At 40.4% G+C, this 15,891-nt stretch overlaps 1 protein-coding gene across 1 annotated transcript in view; it reads left to right on the top strand.

Annotated features, from left to right (window-relative positions):
• CHN2 (chimerin 2) overlaps positions 1-15,891 on the top strand; it is a 242,163-nt gene that overhangs the window by 217,359 nt on the left and 8,913 nt on the right. Inside the window, exons 8-9 of the mRNA XM_090287070.1 lie at positions 9,171-9,255; positions 13,009-13,182. Coding sequence (XP_090143196.1) covers positions 9,171-9,255; positions 13,009-13,182 — 259 coding nt within the window. The remainder of the gene's footprint in view (positions 1-9,170; positions 9,256-13,008; positions 13,183-15,891) is intronic.

The raw sequence follows: 15,891 nt of genomic DNA, 5'->3' as shown, positions 1-15,891 counted from the left end.
ATATGAATATCTGGAAGCCTAGACATTCCGCAGCATGAGGTAGCCTTGGTCTCTGTCCGGGTCCAAGGAAGAGGCTCTATTCTTTTGGTCCCATATTTTACAAAGTGTACCCGTTGCAGTTGTGCCATTTTTGGAGCCAGGACCAGCCCTCAGCAAAACCGAAAGAAAGTGAGGTTTGTCTCTGGCAAACTCTCCAGCCTCTACCCTGATTGTTTCCCTCGCCCCGGCCTCGTTGCTCCTGTCTGCTGAGTCATCCCATTGACCCCCGCCCCCACCTCCCACTAAGACCTAGCAGCCCTGGACTCAAGACCTCAGCTTCTCCTTCTGCCCCCATTTGCTCGAGCCTCGTCATTCTGCGGATAAGCTACACATTATCATTAATTGAAAATACTGCTCGTTTCCCAACCAACCACCTGGTTTCCTCATAAACCTTCTGTGATTCACCAAGATTTACTATTGCTCCTCAGGTAGTACCTACTCAGTGTGAGAAGAATGTCTTCATGAGAATGACGACGTAGTGAATCTCGCGGTCATGTTTTAAATGGGTCCTCTGGAGACCACCAGCACAGTTCCTTGATCCGGGGGAATTTTCATTCACGACAGGGCTTTCGGATGAGTGAAGAAACCGTTTTTGGACGAGGTTCTCACATAGTGAATGAGTGCCTCCTCTGCCCACCAGGGTCGGACTCAAAGCTTATCTTATACCCCTTTGGCATGCTTTTATGTAAATATTGGGACACTGTCATTGGAAATTTTTTACAAACCAGCAGAAGAGCAGAAGCTTTGACAGCCAACCCAACAGGGACCCCCAAAGAGGTGGCGTGGTCAGACTGTCCCACAAACGTAAATCATCTATTAAGTCTGACCCATCTCAAGTGCTCAGTTGTTATTAATTTTACAGTGACTTCTTCTATTCCAAAGAACATACAGTTCAAAGGAACTATTCTAAATGAGTAAATGACTGATTCTGGCCTGTTAAGTCCAAAGAAAGTCCTTTTGTGTTTTGTTGGGAGAAAAAAAGCACCAGTGATTGCTGTACATATTAGTTGGGTATATTTGAAAGTTCCAAGAAGAGGAAACTATTTAGACATGTCATTTTTATTCATTAAATATGGACTGAGGGCCAATGATGTGCCAGGCACTGCCAGGTACAAGGAAAACTGAGGGGACATGAGAATGTGAACTCTTTCTCTGCTGGGTGGCTCTCATCCAGCATGGTTTTGCTCCCAGGGAACACTTGGCAATGTCTAGAGACATTTCTGATTCTCATGACTAGGTTTGCTGGTGGCATCTGGTAGAGGCCAGGGATGTTGCTAAACATGCCACCATGCCCAGGGCAGCCGCCACCCCCTGCCACAAGGAGGTAGTTATCTGGCCCCTGCCACAAGGAGTTAGTTATCTTGGCCCCAATAGTGCCAAGATTGAGAAAGCTTGAAACAGGTAGTGAGGGAGGAGGGTCTAAGGGGTTTTGAGCAAGGAAATGTCAAAAAAAGTTTTGCTACTGATGCCCTCTTACACCTGAGAGGAGGGAACTACCTAAAGATGTCACTATATGCAATGGGGCAATTCCCCAATGTGGCAGTCAACGCTTCAGAAATCAAATTCTGTTTTAAGTGTTCTAGAACAGCTGCTGAATAGACAAATCTGGGGGTTCATGGTACCGAGGCTGAGCAACGGAGTCTCTTGCTACCTGTGCTCAGCTGGCCTCTCAGGGAAGCCTGGAACCTTTGGTCACAGACCGAATGATCCCCCTCGGCTATTTTTCTCACATCTGAAAAGGTTCACTTCAAGGCCAGTATTTCATCTGATCTTGTAAGAGGAAAGAGTCCCAAGTTGAACCTAGTTTCTTACGTGAGTTCAATGTCACATGATTCTGGGAAATGTGGAAGATTAGAGGAAGAGCCCTCTGCTGAGATTGGAAGCCAGAAGCTGCTGACCATAAGACAGGCTTCCTGCCTCCTTCCTCCTCAGGTAACTCTGGGCAAGAGCTAGACCAGGGGACGCCCAAAGTCAGTGACTTGTACCTGGAAGTGACTTCAGACACCTCCAGCCCCTCCTCTATGCATCCAAAGCAGCTAAGAAAAACTGCCTTTGATCCAGAGTCCTTTTTAAATCAAAGTCAAAAAAATCAAGTTCTCATTTTAAGTATAAATAATAAAAATGACGAACTGAGGTGACATGGCTTTAGTCTACATCAGTGATTCTCTACCAGGATTACTTTGTCCCCAGGGGCACAATGGACAATGTCTGCAGACATCAGTAGCAGCTCCAGCCAAGGGGGCTTCTGGCATCTGGTGGGTACAATGTTGCATACCAGATTTACCCAACCCAAAACGTTAATAGTGCCAAGGCTGAGAAACTCTGATATATACTAATAAGAAAAAGTAAAATTCCTCAACTGTAGCACATCATGAATAGTACTTTCACCTTCTCACAGTCTAGAACCTGAGCTGAGCTGATTATGCACTTGGAAGGCATCGACATTGACCCCTGAAAACATACTTGTTATGAAACCACCAGGGAATACTGCCTTCCCAACTCAGCAGATGGGAGACAAACAATATCTTGCTCATTTACAAAGTGTCAAGTCGGGAGAGACTCGCTAAACGCCTGAGTTTTTTTCTTGACAATTCCTCTTGCTCTTGTTGTTATAAAGTGGCCATTCCTGGGCTATTTGTCAAACATACCTTATCTCCTGCAATATCATCTTTTTCTGTTTGGTGTGGTTTTTAAATTCCAGGCAGACTATGCCCAGTATAATGGTCTTGGACAGACATTCTTCCTGTCTGGGGTATTTTCTTCCTGTCTAGGGTATTTTAGGTACTACCCTAACATGTCCAAAATTCTCTCTCTCTCTCTCTCTCTCTCTCTCTCTTTTATTGCTGAAAAGATATTCTTGAAAATCAAGAAACTTCGGAGAATGGGAAAAGCTTATTAGTGACTTTTCAAGATATGGGGTATTTTATTGCCAGAGTTGGCAACATAACTCAGAGAGAGTGTCTCCCCTTCTGTATGACGTCTGCTCTTCAGTGACTGTCCTTGTGGGCCCAAAAGAAAATTGAACACTCTATCAGCCATGAAAACAAACAGTGGTCCATCACAAAGAGGAAATTAGGCATTTGGCCTACAATAATGTTTAAGTAACTTTACATTCCCCTCAGTCTCCATTTCGCTTGATTTCCGTGGGAATGTGTGGACACTCGGAGTTATTTGCTATTCAGAAATATCTGCCTGCATTTGTTTGGTTGAAGAAACAAGATCCCGGACAGTGGGGATACATTGATGAGAAAGGATGTTGGTAAATACGGGGTGGGGCTAATAAGCATTAAATGCAATTTTGGTATATTTAATTATTTTTAAAATATTGACACGAAGAGAAATTTCAGAAGATCTATGATTAATGCTTCCTGGGCCTTGAGTGGGCCAGTTTTTATTTTGTCAGCATGTACCAAACATTGTAGCTATTCTCCTAATTTCTAAATATTGCATCTTTATATTACCCCAGGGTATGAAGGTGTTTCACATGTGATTTCTTTATCTACTAGAGATGTCCCAGAAAAGAATTTGGTCTTTTTTTTTTTTTTCTTGTGTGACCTATAGGAAAAGAATATCTTTTAAAAATGAAGCCCACCTTCACTGGCTTTTGGCTGTGCTATTTTCTCTTTGGAATGTTCTCCCCAAGTACTCTGCCTCCCTAGTCCACACCATCACTTCCCCAGCAGCTCAGTCTTTCTCAGTCTGGCAAACTCCTATCCACCCTTCAAAACCCAGTTCAAATATCACTTTCCCCAGCCTTCTCAGGAAGAATTTGTTATTCTCTCCATTATTCTACCATACAATAATTATTTATGTTACTTACTTATTCTTATAGATGAGATCCTTGACTTTGTATATCTGTGAACTTCTACAGTGCCGGGTTCGAAGTGGCCAGTCAGTGTGTAAGTGTTGAATAAATGAGTGAATGATAAATGAGAGGTGGACAAGTGGATGAAATAGAAAAGAATTCCTCTCTCTGACAGTCTTCCCCCACTAACATGTAATGCCACTTCTGAGATATACTCCATCTCCATATATATGAGACTTGGTTTCTAACCTTTCCACTCAATACCACTGGTCTGTTTGTGCTTCCTGTGTGCTTTTGCTTTTTGTAATTATAGAAGTCTTAATATGTAATCGGATGGTGTTTTCCTACATTCTTCTACTTACTCAAAATTATCATGATTATTCTTTCCTGCTCTATTCTTCCATATGGAATTTAAGGTCATCTTGTCAACTTTTCTTGACAAGCACCATGGAAATTTTTATTGAAATTGCATTGGATTTAAAAATTCATTTGGAGGATAATTAATCTGTTTATAACATTGGACATTGACATACATGAATATAGAATGTCTCCTGATTCATGTTCATAATGTCATTTACTTATTTTCTAATTATTTTAGTTTTTGATTTTTATTATTTAATAAAATGTTATTACTTCTGATAGCAGTGGTACTGATCTCTTCATAGTGCTCCTTTATTCTGCAGACTTGATGGCCTTGTTTCTTCTTGCAGTCATATACTGTGTTTTTTTGTCTTGTTTTATTATGCTGGCTAAACTCTATAGAATATCGCTCAAGAGAAGCATTTAGAGCAGGCAGCCTTATACTTTTGCTGACTTTTAAGGAAATTATTCTAATGTTTCATCTTTAAATGTGATGTTTATTATGTGCGTAACATCAATGCCTTTAATCAACTGTCTCTAGGAGCGGTCCCTCTCTTCCTAGTATGTTAAATACTATTATTATGAATACATGTTGAATTGTATTTGATTGTTGGTGTTCTAATTTTTGAAATGATTATGTGGTTTCGCTTGTTTTGTTATTATGGTAAATTCTAGTAATATGTTGATTACCTTAAATTCATGAAATAAAGCCTCCTTGGTCGGGACAGTTTTTAAATAGAATGATACATTCAATAGGGTCTTTTTTTTTTTTGAATTTTTACATTTATATTCATAACTGAAACTGACCTATAATTTTGCTTTCATATATTGTTCTTATATAATTTTTAAATCAAGATTATATTAGCTTCATAAAGCAAATAATAGAATTTTTCTTTTTTTTCCCCTCCCTGTACTCTGGAGTAGTCTATATTAGCTAGACATAACTTGCTCCTTAAAAATTTGATAAAACTTAAAATGATCATTTGGGATCAGTGACTCTTTGGGGGTAAATATTTTACTGCAAATTTAATTGTTTAAAGGGTACAATTGAATATAGGTTTGCTATATTATTTTGAGTCATGTTTTTGATAATTTATATTCTTTAAAAAATGAAGTACTTCATGTAACTTAATTTTGTGAAAATAAAGTTAGTGTCTCAAGGGTCTTGTTATTTTTATCTTTACTGCATCTACATTTCTGTCCTCTCTTACTGTTTGTGCCTTTTCTTTTGATCAATCTTGCCCAAGGTTCACCTGTTTCATAAATCTTACTTAAAGCCACCTTTTAGTTTTTTATCCTTTTTATTTTATTTTTTTCTTTCTATTTCATTATATTCTACAAAATCTTTTTTTATTTTGTTCTACTCTGTTATTTTTTAACTTCATAAGTAGTATACTTAACTTATTAATTTTCAACCTTTAATTTATAACACATGTATTATTCCTTAGTATGCCTCTTTAAGTGAGTATCTGTAAATGGAAACTCTTAGAGTTTGTCTGAATTTATCTTTATTTCACTCTTGCTCTTGAATGCTAATTAGCTAGGTATGGAAGTTGGATTGACAGTAATTTCCTCTGAGCACTTTGATGAAATTATTCCATAATCTACTAGCCTCTTTTTGTTGAGGAGAAGGCTGTTTTCATTTTCATTGCTATCCTTTTGCAGGCCACCTGTTTGAGGAAATTGCTTGTCTTTTGGTATTCTGCGGTTTCACTATAACCTTTGTGCATTTAGATTATTTTTTCTTTACTGTGCTTGAAATTCAGTTAGCTTTTCTAAATCTGGAGATTTTGTGTCTTTTACTAATTCTGGGAAAATCTCAATTGTTTTTCTTTCTGACTCTTGCTTTCTTATGTGCCCTAAACCTCATCATCTCTCAGCTTTTCAGTATCGTCACTCCTGTGCTTCTCTGTCTTTTGTATCTCGGGTCTCTTCTAACTGCTCTAACAATCTCATCCACAAGTCAACATGCTCAGTGTCTCCATGTTATGTATTTTTTAAGTCTTTTTGACCCCATATCTACTTGGAGCTACCTTGTTGCTATGCCAGACAGCACAGCCGAACTTGAGGATGAATTAGCCTTCACGGTTCTCCACCTCACTACCTCCTATTTATTCCTCAGTTCTCTTGAGTATGACTTCTGCCTTCACCGGTGGATCCAAAGAGATTGCTTTCGCCACAGTTGCTAATGACTTCCATGCGTCTGCATCAATATGCAGTCCACATTGAACTTGACCTCCATCTAGCATTCAACATGGTTGACCGCTTCTTCCCTAAAACTCTTCACCTCTTGGCTTCTGAAACACTTTATTCTTGTGGTTTTCTCTAAATGTTGGAGCACTGAGGGCCTGGGCTGTGTTTTCTTTATTTTCTTCCCTGTATCCCTAATAGTTTTTATCCATTAATATGACTTTCAATACCACTTATTTGTCCGGATGGCCAAATGTGTACCTCCTACCCTCACACCTCCTCTAAGCTATTGAGTTACGTGTGAATCTCTGCTTAACCCTAACACTTGGGATATTAGTGGCATTTAACCTTAAACTGTTCAATGCTGAAATTCTGAATGTTCTTCTTCCCAGACGTGTCTTCCCTATTTCTGCAAATGGCATCACCATCCACCTGGTTTCTAAAGCTAGAATTGGGGCATCTTTCTTGATTCCTCTCTCCTTCAAAGGCCCACGTTTGTTCTATTATCAAATCCTGTAAATTCTATCCTCCAAATATGTCTCAAATCCTGATCTTGGCCTCTATTATTTCTCAACTAGAAACTACTACCTAGTTTCTGAACTTCTTCCATGGTTATCACTCTCCCATCCATTTCAACACAGTGGATTGAAATATCATTTGTTAAAAATCACCTTCCTACTTAAAGTCCTTCAAGCACTTCCTTGTGGAACTAAATTAAAACCAAATCCATGCCCATTAATAAGGCCTTCAAGACCCTTTTCTACTTTTGCCTTTATCCCAGTTCCACTCCTCCACACTCAGGTGTTCTGGCCACCCTGGCCTTTTTGTTCCTCAGTCACACCCAGCTCTTATGCTTCAGCAGGGTCTCTGTAGATTCCTTCTTCCCAGAATGCTTCCCCTCCCCCACTGCCAGATTGACTCCTTCCCTTCCTTCAAGTAACTTGAGGGTCCCGTCCAAGAGCGATCTTCCAGACCATCATGGAAGACATTAGGGCCTCTCTTAGTTTCTCCAGTAGCGGCCTCATTTTTTTTCTTTGATATCCCTTTTTACACCGCTTTTTATTTTTTAGAGGGAGGGGTTGTATTATTGTACATATTATTTAATAGTGCCATTTCAATAGCATATGAACAGGAAATATGGTTAACCAGCCATCTCTTTAGAGCATTTCTAGTAAAATACTAAGAAATCTTTGATTGCTGAAGGTAGGAAATGTTCAGCTTTCAATAGGACACCTTACTGAGGAATTCTTTTAATACCAAGTTTCCTCGGAGCAGCCGTCTGATGGAACTTGAATCGTGGCATTTGGCTCCGTGGCACAGGAACGCCGCCTGGGACAGGTCTCTGGGTTCCTACAAGGACTGCTTTGTCACGTTCTGTGTCATTTCCTTGCAGCACGATTCTCCATATTAGTAAAATCAATTCTGAGATTTTTTCCCCATTGGTTTTCAAAGCAGAAGCAGTATAATGAGCAGCTTGCCCGTGATGAACTGAGATACCAAAAGACTATTATAACGTAGTTTTATTGCATAGAAACTATGGTCATAAAGTGCTATTTTAGATTTATGAACTAGCTTACTTTCCCTGCCTTTACGAGTCTATGAGTTCCATAAAAAGGGCACTAAGTCTATTTTGTTTATTACTTTATATATACCCAATTACTAGCATGTATAAATAAAGATCTCAAAGTGATTTTTTTTTTAAGTAGAGCTCTGATGAGCATCTTCCCAAATTGTGACCATAACTGTCATCCCAATTTTTTGGTAAAGAAAAATAATATACAGGCCTTCCAGTCTGTTAAAAAAGCAATATTGTCTTCATTTTTTTCATTTGTTAATGGAGGTTTAAAGCTTTGAAATTCCTTATGTAATGTCTTATAATATTTTAATTTTATAAAAATGTCAAGTATTTTCCACACAGATTTGTATACCTCCAAATAGACTGCCCGTGGTGGGTTTTGGTTTACCATGGCCACGTTTGCTGTCAAGGAATTTACTAGCGCTGCTCCTTCAAACTCATTGGTGCTAGAGAACATGTATTTTTGTTTTGTTTTTGTTTTAAATTATGACTTAATACATGATCCTTCCCAGGAGGACCTGTAACCCTTATTTCATGATATTTAAAATATTTAACCAGCTGGAGCACCAAGCAATGAGATCAGCACTTTACAGCCAGCCAGAAGGGGACTTCCAACTTATACAGCCATTGGCCAGACCAGGGTTTCCTGAACATAGGCAACTGTGTTCAGCCAACTCCCTAACTTTGTTAATAACTTTCTGGAAGTGGCTGAAAGCCTTGGAACTTTTTAATTATCCCATAATCATGTCTTATTTATACCTGCCTGGGTATTCTACAGATAGGACCGCTTGGGTCAAAAGGACACAATAATTGAGTTTTGACTCCCAGAACTTGCTGAGCTAAATACAGGTTATAGGGACCTGCTTGGGCTCCCTTGGGTTTGTGCCTCGTTGGGGGGTGGATGAGAGGTTCCTTCTTGAGCTGTCAACATGGCCCTATAATCTTCCCGTTTCTCCACATTCCTTTTGGACTCTGGCCCTGGGCATGGTAGGTCTATGCAGGACTTTCAAAGATCACAGCCCACCTCTATTTTCTCTGGTCTGTTTGCAACTCTGCCTACTGGAATGAAAAGACCCAGTGAGGGATGTTCACTCTCACTAAGCCCTTTGTGTCTTGATTTCATGTGTTTGTTTCATGTCTGAGGCCACCCTCCTCCAAATGACTGAATCATCTGATGCTTTTCTTCTTTTCGGATCGCAGGTCCACACATTCCGAGGCCCGCACTGGTGTGAATACTGTGCCAACTTCATGTGGGGGCTCATCGCCCAGGGCGTCCGGTGCTCAGGTAGACACCACACTTTCTTCATCCTTTTCCATTTATATAAAATGGCGCCATGTTAGCTGGAGGGCCGCTCTCAGGAAAGCTGGGAAATAGGCCCAGATTAGCTCAAAAGTCTAGCCTTCTGGTAGGTTCGAGACATCTTTCTAGGTATTCGCTAAAATGGAAAGGAACAGCTCATGTTTATGCAAGAAAAGAAAAATCCAAGCAAATACATCTCCATGGGCACCTACATACCTCCCAAAATAGGCAGTATTCCTTAAAAGGAAAAGAAATTAATTCCAGTGGAATTGCATAGATAGAAAAGTCACAGTTCCTCTTCATCCTCACTTTACTACAGAAGAAAGGGCATAAAAACAGCAACACTGGGGAACATCGACCACATACCAGGCACTGAGCTAAGCACTTTCTATTGGTCATGCCCGTTGGCTTCACCAGCAGACCTTGAGGGAGAAGCAATTATTCTCCCCATTAAATGGATGAAGAAACTGAGACTTACAGATGATCGATTGTTCATTGCCCTTGGCCACAAAGTCAGTGGTGGAACACTGATTGGACTCCAGAGCCCATGCTCAGTATTTTCCTGCCATCAGATAACAATGAAAACGACACACTTCGATTTGATAGCACCCATTTTCAAAGTGTTCTGAAGCCCTGCTTGTTTTTCCACCCAGAACTAGGTGCACACACCCATTGCTAACAGCACACAACACATCTTATTAAGATACAGCTAACCAACACAGCAAAGAGCTGCCAAATTAGTGCGTAACTGGGCTTCCTCAGTGATCTTGCCATGCTTTTTCTGGCAAGAAGTTCTGGCCGGGAGCAAGAACAGCGTCCCGTGATACATTGATTGGGTTTCCACCAACACCGTGACTGATTTTTTCCTTGCTAGGGTATGATTTAAAAACAGACTTCTTATGGAGCATTTGAAATGAAATGAGCTCATGACAATACATTACCGTGACCTGTGTCCCCATACTGCCCATTTTGGTTCATAGGACCATGGGACCTTACATCATTTCTCTGCTCAAAAGGGGAAATCTTAGCTCCTACTGTGTAGCTCCAGCTGTCTCCCGCCAGTGGGTGCAAGTGGGTGCTCCCGTGTGCCAGTTAATTTACTCTGCCTGCTCCACATCTCATCCATGAGACAAGCACTAGACATGGGCTCAGAGCAGTCAGGGTGTCTCACAGCTCAGCCCCTGAGCAGAGGGGTAGAACGTCTGAAATACCCAGGGGTCATTAATTCAGGCTGCCTGCTTGTACCTACCAAAAATACCCCTAATTGCTGGTATTACCCAATGTCAGCAACAAATGGGTCCAAAGTCAATATTATGAAAACAGAACTCTGGGGTTCAGATTAGCTATGAACAGCAACTTTCTCTGGGATAACAGGGTTTGGTTTTTTGTTTTGTTTTTTTTTAAATAATACATATCACGAGGCCATACTGTTGCTATTCTCCAGCAGCTGCCATGTTGCCTCACATTTCCTCAGAGCAGCGGTAAACCTGAAAACTGATCATTACAGGTTAAAAGAATGATCATTGCCTCTCAACTCCCCATATTTTACATATTTCAGACATTTTTTAATGAAACACATTTTCTGGCATGTGGAATTGTCCGAGTTGGCAAAACCTGAATGTTTTTTGTCATAAAGCATCTTCATTTTAATGAAATATCAGTATTTAATTCAACATAAACACACTGTTGCTTCAGACCCTTAAAATGACATGTATGAGGAAATTTAAAATAGAATTATTATATAATCCAGCATTTTCACTTCTGAGTATGTACCTCAAAGAACTGAAAACAGGCACTCAAACAGATATTGGCACACCCACGTTTAGAGCAGCATTTTTCGCAATAGCCAAAAGGTAGGGGCAGCCCCGGTGTCCGCCAGTGTGTGAATGGATAAACACGCTGTGGTATGTCCATACAATGGAATGTTATAGGAAATTCTGTCATTCGTTATAATATGCATGAACCTTAAGGACGTTATGCCGAGTAAAATCAGAGTCAGAACAGGACAAACACTGCATGACGCCATTTGCATGAGGTACCTAAAGTGCTCTGGGACTTCATGTTTATGGCTATAGAATTTCAGTTTTGGAAGATGAAAAAAATTTGGAGATTGATAGTGGTAATGTCTGCACACAATGTAAAGGTACTTAATAGCCCTGAACTGTACACTTAAAAATGGTTAAAATGGTGAATTGCATGTTATGTTTATTTTACCCCAATTTTTAAAAATTGTTTTAAATGAGGTTTGCAAAAAATATAGTAAGAGATAATGAAATAACAACAGCTAAGCCAATATCTTTGCATTGTCTGTCTCCATATTTGCTCTTTCTTTTATTGAATTATCCTGTAGTATCCATCACACCTCAGAGTTTACGTATCTTAACTTATCTGAGCCTCATGATAACACTAGGGGCAGGTGCTATTATTATCCTTTTTTTTCTAAAAGAGGTTCCAATTCTTGTTTTACAAAAAACAGGGTTCAAACAAGAAAACCAACCACTTCTATTTAGTTCAGTGGGCCAAAATTTACATCTACTGAATAGATCTATCAAAATACGATTGGAGTTTTATTTTTGCACTTTGGTGAATTTCACATGTTGATAAAGCTAAGATGAATTAGAACTGGATTTTCCCTTGGAAATAGGACAGAGAGAAGTTCGCCAGTAAACATATAAAAATCATTTAATGATTTTCAAAAATAATTTTTTGATGATTTTACAAAGGTTTAGATCCTCTCAGATCTTTGGTGTGGTTAAGTGGTTTTTTTATAAAGCAGCTAATTATGGTATTTTTCATGTACATAATATACATATATGAGTATACTAGAATATATATGATTATTATTGTTATACTTTATACATAGAAAAACAAGTAATATTAGAAGGCACTTTGAATAAGCAGCACATCAACTTTGAACAACTTCAACATTAAATTTTCATTTTCCAGAATGTAGACCGTGCCTTGTTATTGTTAGAGAAATTCCATCAGTGGATCCCAACTGCTAACAAGGCTTTACTGTGCTCACCATGTGTTCATTGAACTTCAAAGCACCCTTTCAGCTTTGGCTCTTGATAGGAGCTTTATAAATAATTACTTTAATCATCACATTACATGGCATTGTTCTACATTGTAAACCCTCAGGAACTCCCGCTGGTATCCAGTTAGATATTATTTCTCCTCACAGGTGTCAAAATAAGACAAGTGGAAGGAAAATGTCCTACCCCAACTGCCCACAAGGAGGAAGGGAGTGGAAACTGTGGGCAGCTCTCCAGGGAAGGGCAAGAAGAGGCCAGTCATCATGGTCGCACCGACAGGGAAATCTTGTCTCCCATGAGAGGAGCATCGAGGACTTAAGGGAAACAACCCAGCAAACGTCCTAGATGCCCCTTGTGAGCCATGATTAGCTCTAGGAATCCACACACAAAAGCCCACATGTAGCCACACAGGTCCCACAACACATACAATCTGGCTAATCACCAAAACTACCTCGGTGAGATTACGGTCCAGCAGCAGAGAAAGCTTAATGAGGAAAACGGAATGGTGTAAGCGTTTCAGGAGTAAAGAAGACAGGTTTCACGCTCAGCTTGGGGAGAGAGAGGACCATCTCTAAGTGGGGGATGTGTCAGAGAGATATGGCAAACCCTTGCGTGTTTTCGTTTTTATTTTTGGTGACATATAATTTGTGTTGGGCTTTGGCAAAGGGGCTGGGCGAGTCTCATGTGGCTTCTGTGTTTACAGACTGTGGGCTGAACGTACACAAACAGTGTTCCAAGCACGTTCCCAATGATTGTCAACCTGACCTCAAGAGGATCAAGAAGGTGTACTGTTGCGACCTTACAACCCTGGTGAAGGCTCACAACGCTCAGAGGCCCATGGTGGTGGACATGTGCATTCGGGAAATTGAAGCCAGAGGTTTGGAAAAGACTGCTTAATTATACTGATTTTATTTTTATGGTTGCCAAGGAAACTTTCTTATTATTGCTAAATTGCCTTTCCACTGTTGATGTTGGAAAAATGGTCCGCTCAGGCACATGCGCACGTGTGGGTGTGCACACACACACAAACTAAGTCAATTTCTGTTTCATGTGTAAACCATTCATGTATGAAATGCATTCATGTATGCATTCCACGTGTGCTTGCTAAGGATACATTATGTGCCACATATAATGAAAAGTCATGATTCTCACCTTCAAGAAATTCATACTGTAGTATGCAGAATCAGAGGGGCAAATAAATGATTTGTGGGTGCATGTATTCAAAGCACTGTGAAGTCACAGAGCAAGACATTTTCACCTTATTTGAGGACAATTCAGAACGGGTTTATGGAAGAGGAGGGGTTTTAATTGAGTCTTTAAAAAGTGCTCCGATTAAATAAGTAAAGAAATTGTGGATCAACAATACATTTCCTACCATAGTTTTGGTTCTGTTTATTTCAAAGAGGAGAGCTAAGAGAGTGAAAATATCTATGCACCAAAAAATCAAGGCGGCAGGGGAGATAGAAACATTTCAAAGAAAACGTTATTTATGTTACATATGAGTCTTCTTTCCTTTCGTGGTGATTTGTTTTGGCCACTCTTCAGCCCTTCAGTATCAAAATGTTCAGGGATACATACATGGATCAAGCCTGGCTGGGGAGAACTTGGATTGCTGGCTATAATTTGGATAATCGGATCATGTAAAAAGCCCAAAGGCCTTAACCGTTTTTTGTCATATATGAACTGTGCTATAGTTGTATCCATCATTGCATCCAAATTGGCTTGCTATATATTCTACAGGTATTCATGCACTGGACAGCTATCCCTTTCTATCCAAAACAAAATGTAAGAGGACGTTTTAGCTTGATATCCCAGGCCTTTTAGAGATACGAAATTATTCCCTTTTCTATGCAGGATGAAAACTATAGTTATTCTGTGCCCTTAAAACTTGCTCATTTAATCTCACATGGTAAGAAATACCTCCTACATTTTGACTGTGGCTGTCAGAGTTTAATGGGCGCTTTGGGATGTGGTGAGGCACTCATGCAAGGGCTGAGCTGGGTAAGAGTTGAGGGGTGCTCTGACTTTGGATGAGTGGCTGGGGAAAGTAGCCCTGGGTCCTGCTGTGAGAAGGCTCTGCGATTTGCGATCAGAACCCCAGCCCCTCCAGAGCCTTCAGTCAAGATTGTGCTTCTCTGGAGAAGCTTGGATTGTCCCATCGTGATCCTCATCAGAGGCGCCTGATGACCCAAGCAAAGGTCCTGCCACGTCTGATGTCTGACATGTCCGTGGAGAGCAGAGCACCACGTACAACCAGTACAAGGCCCATAATAGCACAAATTAGGAATGTATGCCAGGGAGTCACAGCAAAGGGGTTGGAGCTTCAGGCATTAGCTCCACGTGAGTAGAACCAGAGAACGGGCTGGAAGAAAGTCACAGGACACTTCCATTCCCAGCTTGGTTGCCACCACTGCCAACATCTTACCCCATCTTCCGTCCATAGCGAAGGCCTTCATGTTCTCCTAATGCTCTTTTATGATCGTTTGTTTCAGCATGATGTGGTAGAATGGAAAGATCATGGACTTAACGTCAAGATTCCCAGCCCTGCCTCATATTAGCTGTAATACGACCTTGGACAAGTCACTTACTCCATTTGATATCTGTTTCCCCACCTACAAAGTGAATGGAATCATTTGTACAACATAAGGTGGCTGGAGGGTTAAAATTAGTTGATCCATATTAATGGCCCGGTGCAGGGCCTAACATACAGGACTCAGCCTGTGTTATTTCCTTTTGCCTTTTCTTGGAATGACCACCTCCCCTAACGCCACCTCCAAACCTGTCTGTCTGACCAACTCACCCCACATGTTTCAGTGACTGCTGTCACCGAGATCCCAAATAATAGTGGCTTCACCAGGATAAAAATCTGTTTATCTCTCCACAAACAGCCCAGGGCTAGCCCGGCAGCTCCCCAAGGGCAGGATCCCCTGATGGCTACCACGATCTCATCCTCCTTCCAGCCAAGGGCAAAAGGTCATGGGCCTGCTCTCTCCTTGCAGGTGCACAACCCAGGCACCGTCCGTATCTCTTCTGCTCTCTTCACATCAGCAGAATTAATGGCCATTGCCATTAACATCTTAATGAATCAGTAAGATCTAGCAGAAACCACATCTTTTTCTCATACAGGGACCAAGTCCCTAGAATCACTCCTTAGAATTTTATTTTCCTGCATCTGTTTGTATGATCATTTATTTGAAGGTGTAACAACTATATTAATCATATTTAAACATTAAACATATTGTCATATTTATGATTAATCATAAAAATCTATAAACTTGTTTTTTTTTTATTTTTGTATTTTTCAATTACAGCTGACATTTAATATTGCATTAGTTTTAGGTGTACAGCATAGTTGTTAGACATTTATATACCTTACAAAGGGATCCCCCTAATATATCTAGCACCCACCTGACAACATTCATAGTTATTAAAATGTTATTGACTATATTCCTTATGCTGTACTTTACATCCCCGTGACTGTTTTGTAGCTGTAGGGGGCTATAAAACTGGGCTTGTTTCCACAAAATCAGGGCACTATGTATCACATACATGCACACACTGATGTGTGTGTGCCCGCAGTACAGCA

The sequence above is a fragment of the Furipterus horrens genome, unplaced genomic scaffold, assembly GCF_987537825.1.
Source record: "Furipterus horrens unplaced genomic scaffold, mFurHor1.1.pri manual_scaffold_9, whole genome shotgun sequence".
Lineage (NCBI taxonomy): Eukaryota > Metazoa > Chordata > Mammalia > Chiroptera > Furipteridae > Furipterus > Furipterus horrens.
Note: the sequence above shows the minus strand (reverse complement) of the source record. Positions and strands in the feature narration are given on the sequence as shown.